This window comes from Triturus cristatus, chromosome 1_2 (assembly GCF_964204655.1).
Source record: "Triturus cristatus chromosome 1_2, aTriCri1.1, whole genome shotgun sequence".
NCBI lineage: Eukaryota > Metazoa > Chordata > Amphibia > Caudata > Salamandridae > Triturus > Triturus cristatus.
Genome location: NC_140580.1, coordinates 106,320,398 through 106,336,076, shown reverse-complemented (window position 1 = coordinate 106,336,076; position 15,679 = coordinate 106,320,398). Strand labels below are relative to the sequence as shown.

Here is a 15,679-nt window from a genome sequence, read left to right as displayed (position 1 = left end):
CAGTGCAGCCAACAGAGGAGCAAACTTCCACATGAACATCATCAGAAAACTAAAACCCTTCCTTCCCATCGATGACCTCAAATCAGCAGTACAATCCCTAGTGATACCCAGACTAGACTATGGGAATGCAACTGCCGAGATCCAGCCTAGCTCCACTAAAAGCCTCACTCCACGTGGCCGCAAGACTGGTCACCGGCTCCAAAAGGAACAACCACATCACCCCCGATCTAAAGGCACTGAACTGGCTCCCTTTCGAGGCAAGATCACAGCTAAAAATCACCTGTATGACACACAAAGCCTTACACTTCGGTACATCAAAGTATCTAGCAGATAAACTGCAACGATCAGGCGGTGGCAGAGAATCGAGAAGCTCCAGCACCACAAAAATTCCCCCCCCAAAAAAACCATACAACCGAACTTTCTCTGGCATACCACCCAGAATCTGGAATGCCCTGCCCTCGGAAATGAGAACAAACCCTTAGAGCACAAAAATGAAGTCAAAGTGCTTTAATTGAATAAGGGCACGATGTAGGTGGCCAAATACCGGTCGGTAATCCCGAAATTCGGTATATTTCAGGGTTACCGACCGGTATTTAGCCATTCCTAATTTAGGTGATGATTCGGTAAATACCGAATTGGTATTTACCGATTCGGTAGTTAACGAATCTGTATTTACCGAATCGGTAAATGCAATGTAGAAAGCACATAAAAGAGTGCTTATGTGCTTTAATAATTTGTTAATTACCACCAACTTCAAGTTGGTGGTAATTAACGAATTCCTTTAAAAATTCACTTCTGAATTTTCTTTTAAGTGCCATGTGGCACACATCCATGCCCTTAGGGCATGTATGTGCGCAACATGTGCACACAGGCACATTTCAGGGGTGCAACAGGGTGTCCTTTGGACACCCTGGCACCCTTGAAATACCTCCCGGTATTAGCGATCCGGTAATACCGAAACGCTAATACAGAATGGCTTTACATTCATTCCTATGGGCCTCCAAGCCCATAGGAATGAATGGGTAGGTATTTCTTATTACCGAATCGGTATTACCGAATCGGTAATAAGGAATATTAAGGAATCGGTATTTTTTACTGATTCATTACCTACATAAGAAATACCAATTTCTTAATACAAAATCGGTAAAATTCGGTATTGAGAATACGGTCTTTGTGGATTACCTACATCTGGCCCTAAATTTCTACCCAACCACCTCACTTAACTTGCTCGCCAAACAGAGCCTACACTCGATCATCAGGACCATTGACTTTCACACTCCTGAATCCCCCTGGACCTCTAAGACAGTTTGGCAGCAAATCTGCCCTCCCTAATCCTTACTCTCTTTGTAGCTATTTGTATTAAACTTTTACGTGTTGTAACTTTTTTATAGCGCTATAATACCCTTCCAGGGTCTAGTCCGCACTATAGAAACCTTTTTCAAATGAATATATCAAAGATTTCAGAAGCTTGCAACCCCATCTCTTGTGGCATAAGTATGGATAATACCAGAGGCACATTTAAATAGATTGCTACAGGAGGACTGTCTCTCATTAGATCACGCATGTGGATTAAGAATATCAGGACACTTTGGTAGGATTCGGAGACCAGAATACTTTGATGAACCAGATCTCCTCTACAGGTGGGTAAGACCACTCTTAAATACCAGTGACTTCAATGCTTAGAAGAGAAAAGATTGTTACTTATCAGACATAAAGCGACCTATATGGTACACGTTAGATTGTCTAGAGACTGGCTTGCAACCTTATCTGGCATCAATTAAAAATAGCAAAACTAAGTCATAACCAGATTTAGACTGAATATGGTATATTCCACTGTCACTTCAGGCATAGTAATGACTAGTCAAGAGTTTTTGACAACTGCCCTTGTGACAAATGCCGGCTGGCGGCAAAGGATTTTGCATTTTTATGTTTTTTGTGGTTTTATATTGTCCTTAGAAAGTTTTTTATTAAACTCCTATTAAAATAAAATAACTGTAGACAATCTAAACACTGATTTTTCTACAACAAAATCACAAGTAGCCTGTGCCAGCGTTTAGTCATATGTTTGGCATGCAATACAAATAAGACATTCACTGGTGTATTTATGAATTGATTGGTCTTAACAAATTATGATTTGATTTAGTTTTAATAGTTTAATTAATTGTATAACTGATCATTTGATCCAACTTATATATATAATATGAACTGTGCTTTATAATAAAGTCGAATGAAGTTTTGAATAGATTGACTCCATTTCAAAAAAGAGCTGTAAAGGAAAGATGGGGCCAATCTTGAGAGATGTTCCAAATAAGAATTTTGGGTATGCTATGGCTTTAGAGTCGGAGAAGGAAATCGATTAGCAGGATGCAAAGAGTGCTGTTCGGTATCGGAATCAGAAGAACAGCGCAATGATGTGGTCTTGTATAGGAATATTAACCCCAGTTTAGTAAGCCAGGTCAAACAACTGAATGGGAACTATTAACTGGATGAATGCTCTGTTATATTGTTTGTCAGAGCAAAGAGTAATCGGGTTTCGTCCCTCTTGGAAAAATACTTTTTAGAAGGTGCAATCCTTTTGAGGGTGTTACAAAAGGTAACACATTGACAAAGAAACTGTTTTACTTTAATTTTATGAAGGTTCAACACAACAGTTCTGGGCACGTGGAAGTTTGGCAAGACAGATGGTCCCTGAAACAAGTTGTGAGGAGGGCAATGGTGGTACTGGACAAAGAAATGCAGACTGTGGTCCAAATGTGGAAAACCCAAATCACAGAAAGAGAACTGAAAAGGGATCATGAGCTCCTTTACTACTGACTGATTAATTGCTGTAGCACGGGACATTCAGAAGGCTGAAAGTCAATGTTGGGTTTCAGAGCATTTTTTTAGTTTATCATAGGGATACCATGAGGACCAATGCTTGAAATTAACAGTATAATGTTCATAATGATACAGACTTGCGTTTCTCCTTTGCCCCTTCTCCTATCTATTTATGACCAAGTGTTTCTTGTCAGAAAAAGTAGTATCTCCGGAATTGGTGCTTGTTCGATGTGTAAAAGTGCAGCTCTGTACTACTTTGAACAAATGGGTGGATTGGAGTTTTCAGGATTGTTGATGTCTAAGCATAGCACACATGTACCCACACTACTGATGTACTTGAAAGGTGACAAATTCAACCCAAAGGCTTAGCAACCTCTTTGGGGGATCTGGCATCTGCTCAAATGAAGATGCATCAAGCCGGTCTGTTGAAGTTCCAAAACGGGAGTACACCTCTCTGATTTTTGAACAGATAAGGCATGAAAATGTTGTCAGTACCAAAGGATTCCAGCCTTCCAACTCACTACTTTTCCTCCAAGAGGTACTATTATGCACCTGGACCCAGGGATTTCCTCCACTTGGAATTAGAGGTAGCAGGCCCTGGAATGGGCGAGGAAGTTAATTTACTTGTACAGCTAGGTATTGTCATCTCTGTGTCCAAACTTGGCACAGAATCCCACTTACATATATGCAATGACTTCTGTCCCATTGTTTAGCAAAGTCCAGCAGAGACATGACTGCACCAGATGACTGTGGCTCAAGCACAAAACACAGGTTTTGCATGGGTCAAATACAGGCATTGCTTGCCACATCCGATGCCCTGTTTAAACCAATTGTGAACAGCATTTACGGCAAAGGGAAACACGTTCTTCCAGTTTAGTTAATCAAAATCAAAAACACGAAAAAACGTACTCCCTTTATAAAGGAGAAAGATTGAAAGAATAAATGACACTACCAGAAAAAGGGATGAGCTCCAATAGCAACGCCCCATATACCATCTGGTAGTTGGAAAACAAAAACTTGTTGTGAATGCTGAAAGCTACAGGATATTCACACATATTGGAAATCCAACTTCGTTTTAAAGTGAAAGAATTTTTTTTATAGAAGCTTTTCATATTCTGTCTACTAGCTCGGGCAACTGCCAACCAATAAAAAACAAGAATGATCACAACAACAGATTACCCTGTGTCCTCTAGTATGTACCCTGTATATTTCATTTTTAAGTGGCTAAACCTAGATCCTGTCCTTCTGACATTGTTCCTGCTATTGTAAAATATGATAATCTTGATTTCTAGACGCTCACAAAAAGGGAGACTTTGTACAAGCAGAGGAGGCAGATACGGATAATTTTAAATTTGTATATGTACTGCAATTGTCCTCTTAGAGATGCATCTTATTGAGATACTATAAAGTCCAAATTCATCATAATAACTGAATAATATCAACAGATTGGAGGCTTTAATGCTATACAAAGAGGTCATATCTAAGATACTGTATTTCACAGAAACAAATTTGTTTCGGTGTACAGTTGTATCATTTAATCTGTGAGTAACGATCTTGGAGATGAAAGCAGGAGACCTAGAATTCAATCCGATCTTCCGCCCATGGGCCTTGATTAACATACATGGATATGATGATATGTAAAATTGATTGTAATAACTATTATTAGTACAAATCTTTGTATAAGAAGAATTACCATTTGAGCAAATTTAGGCAACTATTTCAGCAGATTTAATTGTGCTACATTGCCATTTCTTGGGGAATTACCAGCAGTTGTAAATCCTAGGTGAAAACATGCCCTGTCTATATTTTTTTTTTAAGTTCTTCCTAGTTTTCCACGCTTCGGCGATGCCCTGCATTGTGAAATTATGAGGGCAAGAAAGGTTTCTTTAGGGACCCACAGAAACAGGCAACACTTGAACTCTTGTGAGCAGACTTGGAATGCACCAGAACAATAAGAAATTCAAATTTAAATCTTTAGTAATTTTGGTTGCAAATCAGCACTTCTGTGGAGAAAGAAGTGTACTGGGCTCGAAGCCTGAAAGTAAAATTTTCACCAAGGACACATGCTCCTCTGATATTCTTGATCCTACCCCTTCAGCTTTAGTTGCGGATAGATTTGTGTCCTACTTTTTTATTCAAGGAGTACAACTTTTTTTAAGGTCATAGAAAGTCCGCTACTCATCGTGGCTTATTTTTCCCCTTTCCAAGGTTTATCTTTATTCAGTTTTTCAATCCATTGTTAATTGGACTGTCTGGATACTGTTTATTTAATTGATTCATCCATCATCATCTAAGGAGCAGCCATTAAACCCAGTGCAAGAGTGACTTTTTTAACGCTTTTTCCTCTCTTAGTGCATTGACTTCTGAGCATGCCATCACACTTAGTGAATTTGCAAATTAACTAGCACTCCCATTTACTGATGCTTAACAGTGAAACTCACAGCAGCCCAAATATTCACCAGGGAGGCATGTCAATCCAAAGTATGGCCGTATAAATGTATTTTTAAAAAGAGAATTTAGTACAAATATATCTCTATGTCTTAGGATCTATGCACTAGCCACCCAACTAAATGTGATTGGCATAGGACACTTACCTGGAAATCATTTGAACAACGGACACAAGCTTCAACCTACAGCCTGTGTCCACAAAATGGCCTACTATATTGCACCTAGGCGGTTTTAGCAACAAAAACACAAGAAATAATTGTGGTTAACAAACCACTACAGTATCAAATTGTATAGTATTAAGCTTTTGACTACCTGGGTACCTGCACATTCCTGTGCCAGATACTCTGAAGGGGCAGCTCGATAAACATTTTTGGCTCATGTCTAAGATGAGTACATGCAAGTCAGAAGGGTGCTCTAGGTAGACCTTTGTACGTACATACATGTCAATAGGGCAGTCCTAGTATAAAGGCAGCATGAGATGAAAATAGTGAATATATTTGTGCTGCCTACATTTTAGTCTAACTCTTCTTGTTTGGTTTAATTAATTGCATTTGTGGATTGTAGTCCATCAAAAGTTAAGATTTAAAGTAACACAGGATACAATGTTGTACATGTCGTTTACATTAAGTGCTCCTGCATGTGGTTAGTGTCGCCTTTATTATAGTAACATTTATATCAGACTAGCTTACATTTTATTCTTGGCAAATAAATTAGACGAACATTAGTTATTACTTTTTTTCTTCCCTTAATAGCATGAATACACAAACATTGTGCTATGCCAGCAACTGAAAAGGAGAATGGAGGTTGAACAGTAAAACATATGAAAGAATAAATGTTCTTGTTTTGTCTTATTGCAAGGGTTGGATTCCTAGATTGATTTCAATTGAAGGTCCAACAAATTGTGAAATCTGCCTAGTTATAGCTGATGTTCTGCATAAAATTAGATTAAGGGACGGATTTAGAGTTTGGCGGACAGGTACTCAGCCACAAATGTGGCTGATATCCCTTTGACCTGATTACAAGTGCATAACATCCTAAGGCAGATGGGGTATTCGGCACATTTGTGCCAGTCAAACTCTGAATCAGGCCCTTAAACATAATGGCCTGTAAGGCTTTGTGTGACACTCGACCTCTGTATGTGAAGTCTTAACTGGAGTGTCGTGTTCCCTACAGTATTAGACAAAGGGTATTACCCACATCTCTGGCAGGCAGAGCTTTCCGGAGGATAGATCTGGTGGTGTTCTTCTGGTTTATAATGCACTTGACAGGTACACTAATTAACTGTTTCAGGTCCTTTGCACTTATCTTTTCCATTTGACTTTCAAAGTAGTTGTTTCTGTGCTATTTTCGATTGTCGTATTTACCAAAGTATGTCAAGGACCTAATTTAGAGTTTATTTTACTTTAAAAATTAATAATGATGAATCTATTTTATCCAAACATTCATCAGTGCATGACATGACAATAAAAGGAACCACGGAGCTCAAATGAGCTCAAATGCTTTGGTGTGCAAAGCGGGTTTGTGCGATGAACAACAAAAAGAAAAACTTGAAATACCAGCATTATCACCTTTTGAAGAATCTTGTTGGTCACAGGTGGCTCAAATCGGTCATTTATGCCAAAGAACTGCTTGAGCTCCTCCATGGGGGCATCATCTTTTGATGGTTGGCTGCAAGAATAAATATAATAGTTACGAAGGAATTACAGACCTAATAAACCAGACAGAAAGGTGGCTTAAAGGACTGCCCCAACAGCAGAACAGTCTCATCTCTATGAGTAGACGGCTCAGAGGACTTTCACTGGGATGCATAGCATCGTCTGCTCATCAGACTGTACGTCTCTGAGGATTAACACAGGCATATACACACCAACCCCGAAGAATAGATGGCTCAGTGGATTAGTGAGGAGGCGCACAGGACATTTCACTGTAACATCTCGGTTCAGGCAACTGTTACTAAGATAGATTTGCTCACATCAGTGAATCAATTCCTGGGAGCTAAATTTTGTAAGAAGGTGAACTGACCCGAATTGAAATGTTTGCAACCTCCATAACTGACTGGGTACAGAAGTTTAGTACATAGGTATATTTTAAAAAAGAAATGTGGACATGGATGTTTTTGCGTTTCAAGTCGGTACACAGCGTCCAATAATAAGGCTGAGTCACTTAAAAGACTGTATGGAGCATTCAGAAACGACTAGATAGCTCAGGGGATTTTCACACTGATACAGACGGCTTTGTCACAACTCCAGTACCTCCCTTAGTAGCACAGGAGTCATGATGATGCCCTTTGCAAAACCCGTGGTTGGTAAAGTGTTTACTAGGTGCGCAATTACAACACCATTCCAAGTTTCCCACCTTGAAAGGAGGGGGGAGGGGGTTAAAGTGATAATAGGGCATGCTTCAATTTGTTCCAATGTGCACAAACTTAGAATGAGTAGCATCTGCCCACAAAAATTGCAGAAGAATTTATCTGGCAAAAATCCTAATGACAAAAACACACAAGGGTGTGTTATGACAACCCAGGTTATCATCCTGATTTAGGTGCAAGCTGGAGCTTGCCCTCGAATCGGATTTGTGAGGCAGATGTAATACGGTGTAGATACTTTTACCCACAGGCCTGTGCACCTCAGGGGATTGGTCAATGAATACAAAGCCTTTCACTTCTAAGGTCAAGTGATTCAAGGAACTGTTCTTGTTTGCTTAGTCTTTCACGTACATGGGTGGATGGCGCAGCGCACTGACACAGGGCTTCATGTTAAGTTTAAAATTTAGGATCAATTCGCTCATATGATAGAGAAAGTTGTGTGGACCATTGCTCTTTGGTTTGCATTTCAATATTGGGTTACTTTACACTTTCTGCATAAAATAATTTCCAAGTTTTTAGACTGGTTTAGGTAGTTCTTTTAAACTAAGGATATGACAATCTATGCTGCTAAAACCAAGGTTAAGTCTCTATAGGTGAAAAAAGAAAACCATTATGTACCCCAAAATTGGTAGCATGCACTTTGCATCGTGCTTCTCTGATCGCTGAAATTTAACAATAAATAGGTTGGCCCTTCTACACACAAAGGATTCTTTACTGAAAATATCAGAAGATTTAGTAACCTTGCAAATACCCACGCCAGAAAACCTTACAAAGCAGAAGGGCTGAGAGCCGCAACATATAACTCTGAAATGTATGGTTAACTCAATATTTATTAAGACTTTATATGGAACTAAGAAAACTATGAGCCTTCCATGAATGTGCAAACACGATGAACTGGCTACCTCAAATGTTGGTTATATCAGCATATTTAAGTCACTGGTCACTTTAATGGGTATCTGATCTTCTCCTAGCACACTAGTTATTAATTATTTCTGGAATGTTCTTGACCACTTTAACTGCCGGTGTCGAAGTATTCATCACCAGACACTCCCTAGTAATAATCCCATGTATGGGGGTGTGGCCGACTGGCAGCTGCGGATAAGAGCTTCCAGCCTGGCAGTTTAATCTTGCAGAATGCTGCCATTATATCGTCGCAGTGTGCGGTGGTGAGGTGCGGCGACCTGCTACAGCCAATAAGAACCCTTGGGCTTGATTGGCAGGCCCACGGCGCTGCTGGGGCCCCGAGTGCTGAGGGAGCCCGGTGCGAGGTGGGCCACGGCGGAGGCGCCCTGTCGGCCCTGACCCTGGAATAGAGGTGCCGACAGCTGCTACGTGAGACCTGACTGGGAGCCCAGCAAGTGCAGTGCTGCTCCCTCGCGGCCTGCTGACAGCAGACTGGGTGAAGGTTGGATCCAGAGACCGTGAAGTGCTCCTTGTGCTCGGGGACCCCGGTGTAGTGGGTCGGGTGGCAGGGAGTGGACTCGCGACACTCGTGAGGCCTGTAACTGTGATATAAATGATCTGTCACACACACTCTGGCTGAGTAGTACGGACCAAGACCTCGAGCGCTCAAGCGCCCCTTTATTTATCCCTTTCGGTCGAGCCCGCCCTCAGGGTGACACAGGGTGCAACATTGTATGTTGATAGTCGGATGGCTCCATCACTACATCCTCCTTTTCTTTAGCTGCTTACTGTCTTTTTGCTCTGATGATTCTCACCGCATGCAGCATACAAAGTCTCGGAGCCTTTGGCTGGGTGCAGGGTTTGGCCGGAGACCATACATCCGGCTCTGGGAGCAGGAACTTGGCCCTGCCCTAGGGTGACCAACCGTCCGTAAATTTCACGGACAGTCCGTAATTTCGGCCGTTGTCCGTGAAGGATTCTTTAACGGACGCCATTTGTCCGTAATTTTAACCGGGCACCGGTCGCCCCACCCTAAAGCCGGCACAGCTTCCACCCACCTCCCTGCTTGACTCCGATGCTGCTGAGGTGGGTGTAACAGACTCCGATGCAGCACCAGAGCTCAGATCCCCAGCAGCATTGGAGAGGCTCAGCGGGACGGCAACCCTCACACCTTCCGCCCTTGATGAGCTGCTAAGAGGGGCTCGAAGGTGACTGAGAGGGAGGGGCTGTAGCTTCAGGCACAGGGGCATCTATTCAGATGCTAATAGCCCTGAATGAGTCATGTCTCTGCAATTTAGAGGGGCCTCACACATTCCCTTCCTGCCCAGGGCCCCAAAAATCGTAGAACCGGCCCTGATTACAATTGCTGTTACTAAATTGTAAGCAAACCTCGGTTCTTCAAACATGCAGTCTATAATGTAATAAAATAAAGAAATAGCACAATCGCACCCAAACTGATTAACAAAGTATGGAGGACAATCAGTTAAATCAGTTCTCTTGGAGTATCTCCTTTAAGTACTGTACATCACAGTGGGGGGTGGCAAAACGAACATTTTAGAAAGAGAGCCTGTCGTCTCGTCTTGTCCAGGAGGAGGTGAGGAGCCCTACCCCACCCTGGAAGAGACCAAGAGGATACTAGAATACTGCATGCCCACCCCTGTGCCCACCCTGGTGGAGCCTGTTCCCCCCCCCCCGTGATGGCTCCTCTCCCCCCATGTGGTGGCTCCTGTCCCCCCCTCCGCCTGTGATGGCTCCTGACCCCCCGCCCCCCGTGGTGGATCCTGTCTCCGCCCCGGGTGGCTTCTGTCCCAGTCCTGGAATGGCTCCTGCAGTTAGGGTGAAGTTCTTGATGGGCCTCTTCTCAAAAAGGCTCAGCTCAAAATTAATATGAAAAGGTGAGCGAGTGAGTAAGAGAAGGGATGGGTGGATGGCTGGATGAATTAGTGAAAGGGTGAATGGATGAATGAAAGATTGAATAAATGGATAATGAGAGAGGATGGATGGATTGAGTGAGTGGAAGGATGGATGAGAGAAAAGGTAAATAGATGGATGTATGGGTGGAAGGGTAGCTGGATGGGTAAAACGGTGGATGGATGAGTGAAAGGATGGATGAGTGAAAAGGTGCATGATGAGTGAGTGAGTGGGTGGATGGATGAGTGAAATGATGGATGGATTGATGAATTGATAAGTGCAAGGGTGAATGGATGGACGGATGAGTGAAAGGGTGGATGTAAGGATGGATGAGTGAGTGAAAAGGAGGGTAGGTAGACAAAAGGATGAATAGATGAGTGAAGGAGTGAAAGGCTAAATGGATGAGAGAAAGGATGGATGAGTGGTAGGGTCAATGGATGGATTCATGAGTGGATGAGTAGATGGATGGGTGGATGGATGGAAGGAAGGATGGCTAAGTGAAAGGGTCGATGGAGAGAGAAAGGGAGGATGGATGGATGACAAAGGGTGGATGGGTGGAAGGATGAGTGACTGGGTGGATGGATAAGTAAGTGAAAAGATGGCTGGATGGGTGAAAGGGTAAATGGCTGGATGGATGAGTGAATGGATGGATGGGTAGAAGAGTGGGTGGATGAGTGTACAGATGGATAGGGTGAAAGGGTGGATGGATAATGGATGGATGAGTGAAATGATAGATGGAAGGATACATGATGGATAGGTTTGTAAACGGTTGAATATATTTGGATATGGCTGGGCTTACTTAAATACTATTGCGCGACCTCCTCTGATGTGTCTGTAAAACTTACCTATTGTCCTGAAGTTTTGTCCTGAATTTTGACCTCCTGTCCTGAATTTGTGTCCTGAATTTTGACCCTTTGTCCTGAATTTTTACACTCACCGTCCTGAATTTGCACCAATGCCAGTTGGTCACCCTACCCTGCCCTGGTGGGGTTATTGGAGGGGGATGCATTTCTGGAGTTTGAAGAAGTTGAGTCTCAGGTAGGGACAGCATTCTCCATCCTTAGGGTCAGGGGCCAGTGCCTACCTGCCCCGGGAGCGGGCGTGTACGCTGTAAACTCCTCTTCCTCCGGGTCCTGGTTGGTGCCTCTTCCCCCTCCTGCCTCGGGTCCGTCCACCTTCTGAACCAAGGTCCCTTGTGTGCCGGTGACCTCCCACGCTTGCCTTCTGGTTGGGGGCTTGTCTCCGTGCTTGAGTGGCTTCTCTGTCCATCTCAGCTAGGCGCCAGGCGGGGTCCGTCGGTATGCTGGCGTGTGGGGTTCGTCGGGACAGCACATGAGATGGAGCACAGTGGGTAGTGCTGTGTGTGGTCTGGCGGTAAGCGTTCAGAAATCTGTGTAGGCACTCTTCCAATTCTTCCTCTCTTTCTACCCTTATCCGTAGTGCCCAGTTGAGCATCCGCATGAAGAGCTCCACCTCACCGTTGGCCTGGGGCCACTGCGGAGTTATCTTGCGGTGCCGGACGACATGGGCCGCCAGGTAGTCTTGAAATTCCAGCCCATGGAACAGGGTTCTGTTGTCTGACTTTATTTCCTTGGGGAGGCCCATCATCGGGAAGGTACGGTCGAGGACAGCCTTGACCTGCAGGAATGCTGTGGACGAGACAACCTCCACTATCGGGAACTTGGAGTGAGAGTCTTTCAGGACAACAGTGCTGCGGTCATCGGGGAAGGACCTGAAGTCGATGCTGACCTTAGACCACGGCTCCCGACTTGGTTCTTCTGTGAGTACGGGAGGAGGCGCTTGGTCGCCCCCTGTGATCGGGCACGAGTGACATCCTCTGATCATTTCGTCAACCATGGCGTCCATACCAGAGAACCACACTTTGCTGCGGAGACGGGACTTCGTCTTAGCTATCCCCTGGTGTCCCACGTGTGCAAGGCTGATCACTTATTGCTATAGTCCGCATGGGACCACGACAGTCTGACCTCGTAGCAAGACCCCGTAGGAGTCTTTGCTAAGCTCACTGCAAGCTCTCCACAACTGTTGTCTTGTTGTTGAGACTTCCCCATTCAGCGTGCAGGCGCCGTCCAGGAAATGTTGCCACATCCGATGTGTCAGTTAGTCTTTTCCAGGTTTTCATCTTGTGCTGTCGCGGCACCTATCTCCTCCAGCGTCAGTGCCTTGGGGCATGCATCTTGTGTGATCATCTGCCCTAGTTCCTCCGTGTCTTCTTCATCCGCTAATGCCTGCGACGTAGAGCAGAGGTGGGGTTTGAGAATTTTCCTGAATTACACCATTGATGATGAGGTGCAAAGGTAAGTTATTCCAGAGGTTTGGACCATATGATGAGAAAGCCTGTTGGTGTGCGCAGTCTTAGTAGATCTTTTGAATTCCCAATCTGGAAAGTGATGCGTTCTTTGTCATGCAGGTGCCATGTGTTCTCTATTACGACAGAAACTTGCAGTATTTTCGGCCATGCTTTGTACCTAAAATCCTTTATTACAACCACAGCTATGTCAGCTAGATTCCAATTGCTGAACATTTGCAAAACCCACATTAATACAGCTTTCCGTACCACCAAAACATTGATCTCGGCACTAGTGTTTAACACATTGGTCTTCCATAAGAGTTTATTAAAAGACTTCCGCCAGCATCAAAGGTTGTTCGCTGATTGTGTCAAAATGAGAGTGTTAGGAGGAAATGTATGTGGAGTGTAAGAGATGTGGATCAGTTTTAGTAGGAAACATAAATAACTCCTGTCTTTGAGGAGAGCCATCAAGTGATGGAGAGCTAGGAGACCATCAGACTCGAGCTTGTAGTGTTTGCGTGAAAGGTAGAAAACAGGATTTGTGTATTATCCAGTCAGAGATGATAGAAGAAAGCAAAAGGAATACATTATGCTAATAAGAGATATGATACAAAGAAATAAAGCAGAGATCAGGACTGAACTCGGATGGAAAATAACATTATTTTACAGTGCTTTGGCTCATAGGGGCAAGAGGCAAACACAAGCTGACAGTTAATGGAAATAGAGAAGACCACGAAGCCATGAGAAGGATGGTGTGGTGTCAGTGAGAAAGTGAGCAGAAAGGACATCCAGAATGGGGTTTTTAAAGTAATTTTTAGGTTGAGGTTCGCCACAACAGATGTATGGTGGGGTTAGGTTTTGCACAATGGTGTCAAGATCATCAAAGAATGCCTGAATTGGGATAGGTGTGTGTTATAAAACGAGGTTTAAATCTGACATAATTGTAGGGAGAGTAGAGGAGCATCAGAAAGGAATGGTCAGTAGTGTCTAGTTAATAAGAACGCCAACCCCCGCTGGGGTGTGTTGAGCATGTGTGAGAAACAATGATGGTTGGTATAAGGGCAGCTGGTGATGCCAAATCTTTGAGTAAGGCAGTGGAACAGACAGAAAGTATGTGGGAGTCAAAACAGTCTGTGACAAAGGATCTTTTGTTTTAGACTGATCCAGCATTCCAGAAGCAAAATATGAATTAGGTGGTGCCCATTTACCTGCAGGGCTCAGGTGTTTGTTGGGTACTGAGCTAGAGTAGCTAGATGAGTTCATCAAACAAGTGTTTGTTGGGGCTTCATTGGTACAGTGGTTGTGGTGGAGGGCTAAAAAAGTAGGCCATGTCTGATAAATTGAAGGAAAGTGCCACTACCCCAGAAGATACTGATTCTAAGGAGTGTTAGACAGAAAATAAGAACAAATTAAGCAATGCAAATGATCAGATATGCTGCTGGTAAATCATTCCGCCTGAATATCAGTCCACAAATGGTCAGTGTAGATGAGGCAGTAACATGAAATTTGTACGACTGTTACTGGTTGAGGGGTGAAACCCTACTCAAGCAGCAACCACAATCCTTGTTAGGGTGTAGTCACAAGCAAACCCTAAAATTAATCTGTGCTCAACACTCTGGTAGCTTGGCACAGAGCAATCAGGCTGAAGTTAGAGGCAATGTATAAAGTATTTATGCAACACTTCAAACAGTGAAAGTGAAACACAACACAAGAAACCTAGACAAGCAGAGAAAAAAATGAATTAATAATTCAAGACCAAACGACAAAATTCCAATCAGTAGACCCAGAGATGTGCAATTTTAAAGTTATAGGTGCATATAACAACAAAAAAGCACAAAGCATCAACTGTGGATTTCTTGGCCCCACAAAGTCACAAGTTAAAGCTGACTGCGATGGAGCATGAGACGGCTACAGGGACAAAGTTAGACCTGCTGAACAAGAGTACCTTAAATCCTGGTTGCGGAGTCCTGCGGTGAGGATGCGTCGCACAGCAGCCATTCCTAGGACCAGCAAAGCTGTGATGTGAGGTCCTGCATCAGTGTTGAGGATGGCATCGACTAGGGGTTTCCGATGCGAAGTCCTGCATCGAGATGTGTTGCGCACCAGCTGGCTCCGAAGAAGATTCCAGGTCCTGGGATCAAGATGGTTGGAGCCTACTATCCGTGAGGATCTGGTCAGGAAGCCAGTCAAATAGCCCTTGGAGTCCCTCTGGTGGTCCTGGGTTCAGGAAACAGGTCTAGTCCTTCACTCAGGCAGCAGAGCAGCACAGAGGTCCTGCTTCTGAGTTTCCCCACAGGTCCAGGTGTGTAATGAAGAGCTGAGGTCCAACATTTATAAAGGACTGGTGCCCACTTTGAAGTAGGAAAAGCTTCTAGAAGTTTCTAACCCCCTGAGGTGTCTGGCATCCCCTTCCACCCTGACAAAGCCCTAGTTTGTCTGGGGTCACACAAAAATAACAACAAACCCTTTGTGAGAGTGCTTAGGCAGAGTCTTTGTGAATAAGTGTGGTAGGTGACAGCTCTTCTCCCTTGTTCACTCAGAGAGGCCCATCCTGTCAACAACTACCTTCCTTTTGTCTCACTGCCTGGGAGTAATATACAAAGACTACCTGCCAGCACCACATAGTCATGTGACCCAAGATCAGGCTGCAGGCAGCAAATGGTTAGAACAAGAAAATGCAAACTTCCTAAAAGTTACATTTTCAGAATTGTGACTGAAAATCGGACATTACCATTAAAAATGGCTTTGAATTATAATTCTTCAAATCCCAAACTCAACCCGTCTACCTGCTCCCAATTGAAAGTTATCACTTATTAAATGTAATAAGGTAACCCAATGTTATCCTGTGAGAGAGGTAGGTCTTGGAGTGGTAAAAAAATGTATGTAGGAATTTTTCACTACCAGGACATGTAAAACTTAAAAGTATA

The 15,679-nt window shown here is 43.6% G+C and overlaps 1 protein-coding gene across 6 annotated transcripts in view; it reads right to left on the bottom strand.

The window, feature by feature from the left end:
* Positions 1-15,679, bottom strand: part of FAM204A (family with sequence similarity 204 member A) — a 357,413-nt gene that overhangs the window by 232,876 nt on the left and 108,858 nt on the right. For 4 of the 6 annotated variants that reach the window (XR_014960759.1, XR_014960755.1, XR_014960762.1 and 1 more), the window contains exon 4: positions 6,834-6,933. Coding sequence is in view for 2 of the 6 variants with exons in the window: in XM_085603026.1 (XP_085459152.1) it covers positions 6,834-6,933 (100 nt within the window). In the remaining 4 variants the exon portion in view is untranslated. Of the gene's footprint in view, positions 1-6,821; positions 6,934-15,679 lie in introns of all 6 variants that reach the window. The other 2 variants (XR_014960760.1, XM_085603019.1) reach the window with 1 other exon arrangement.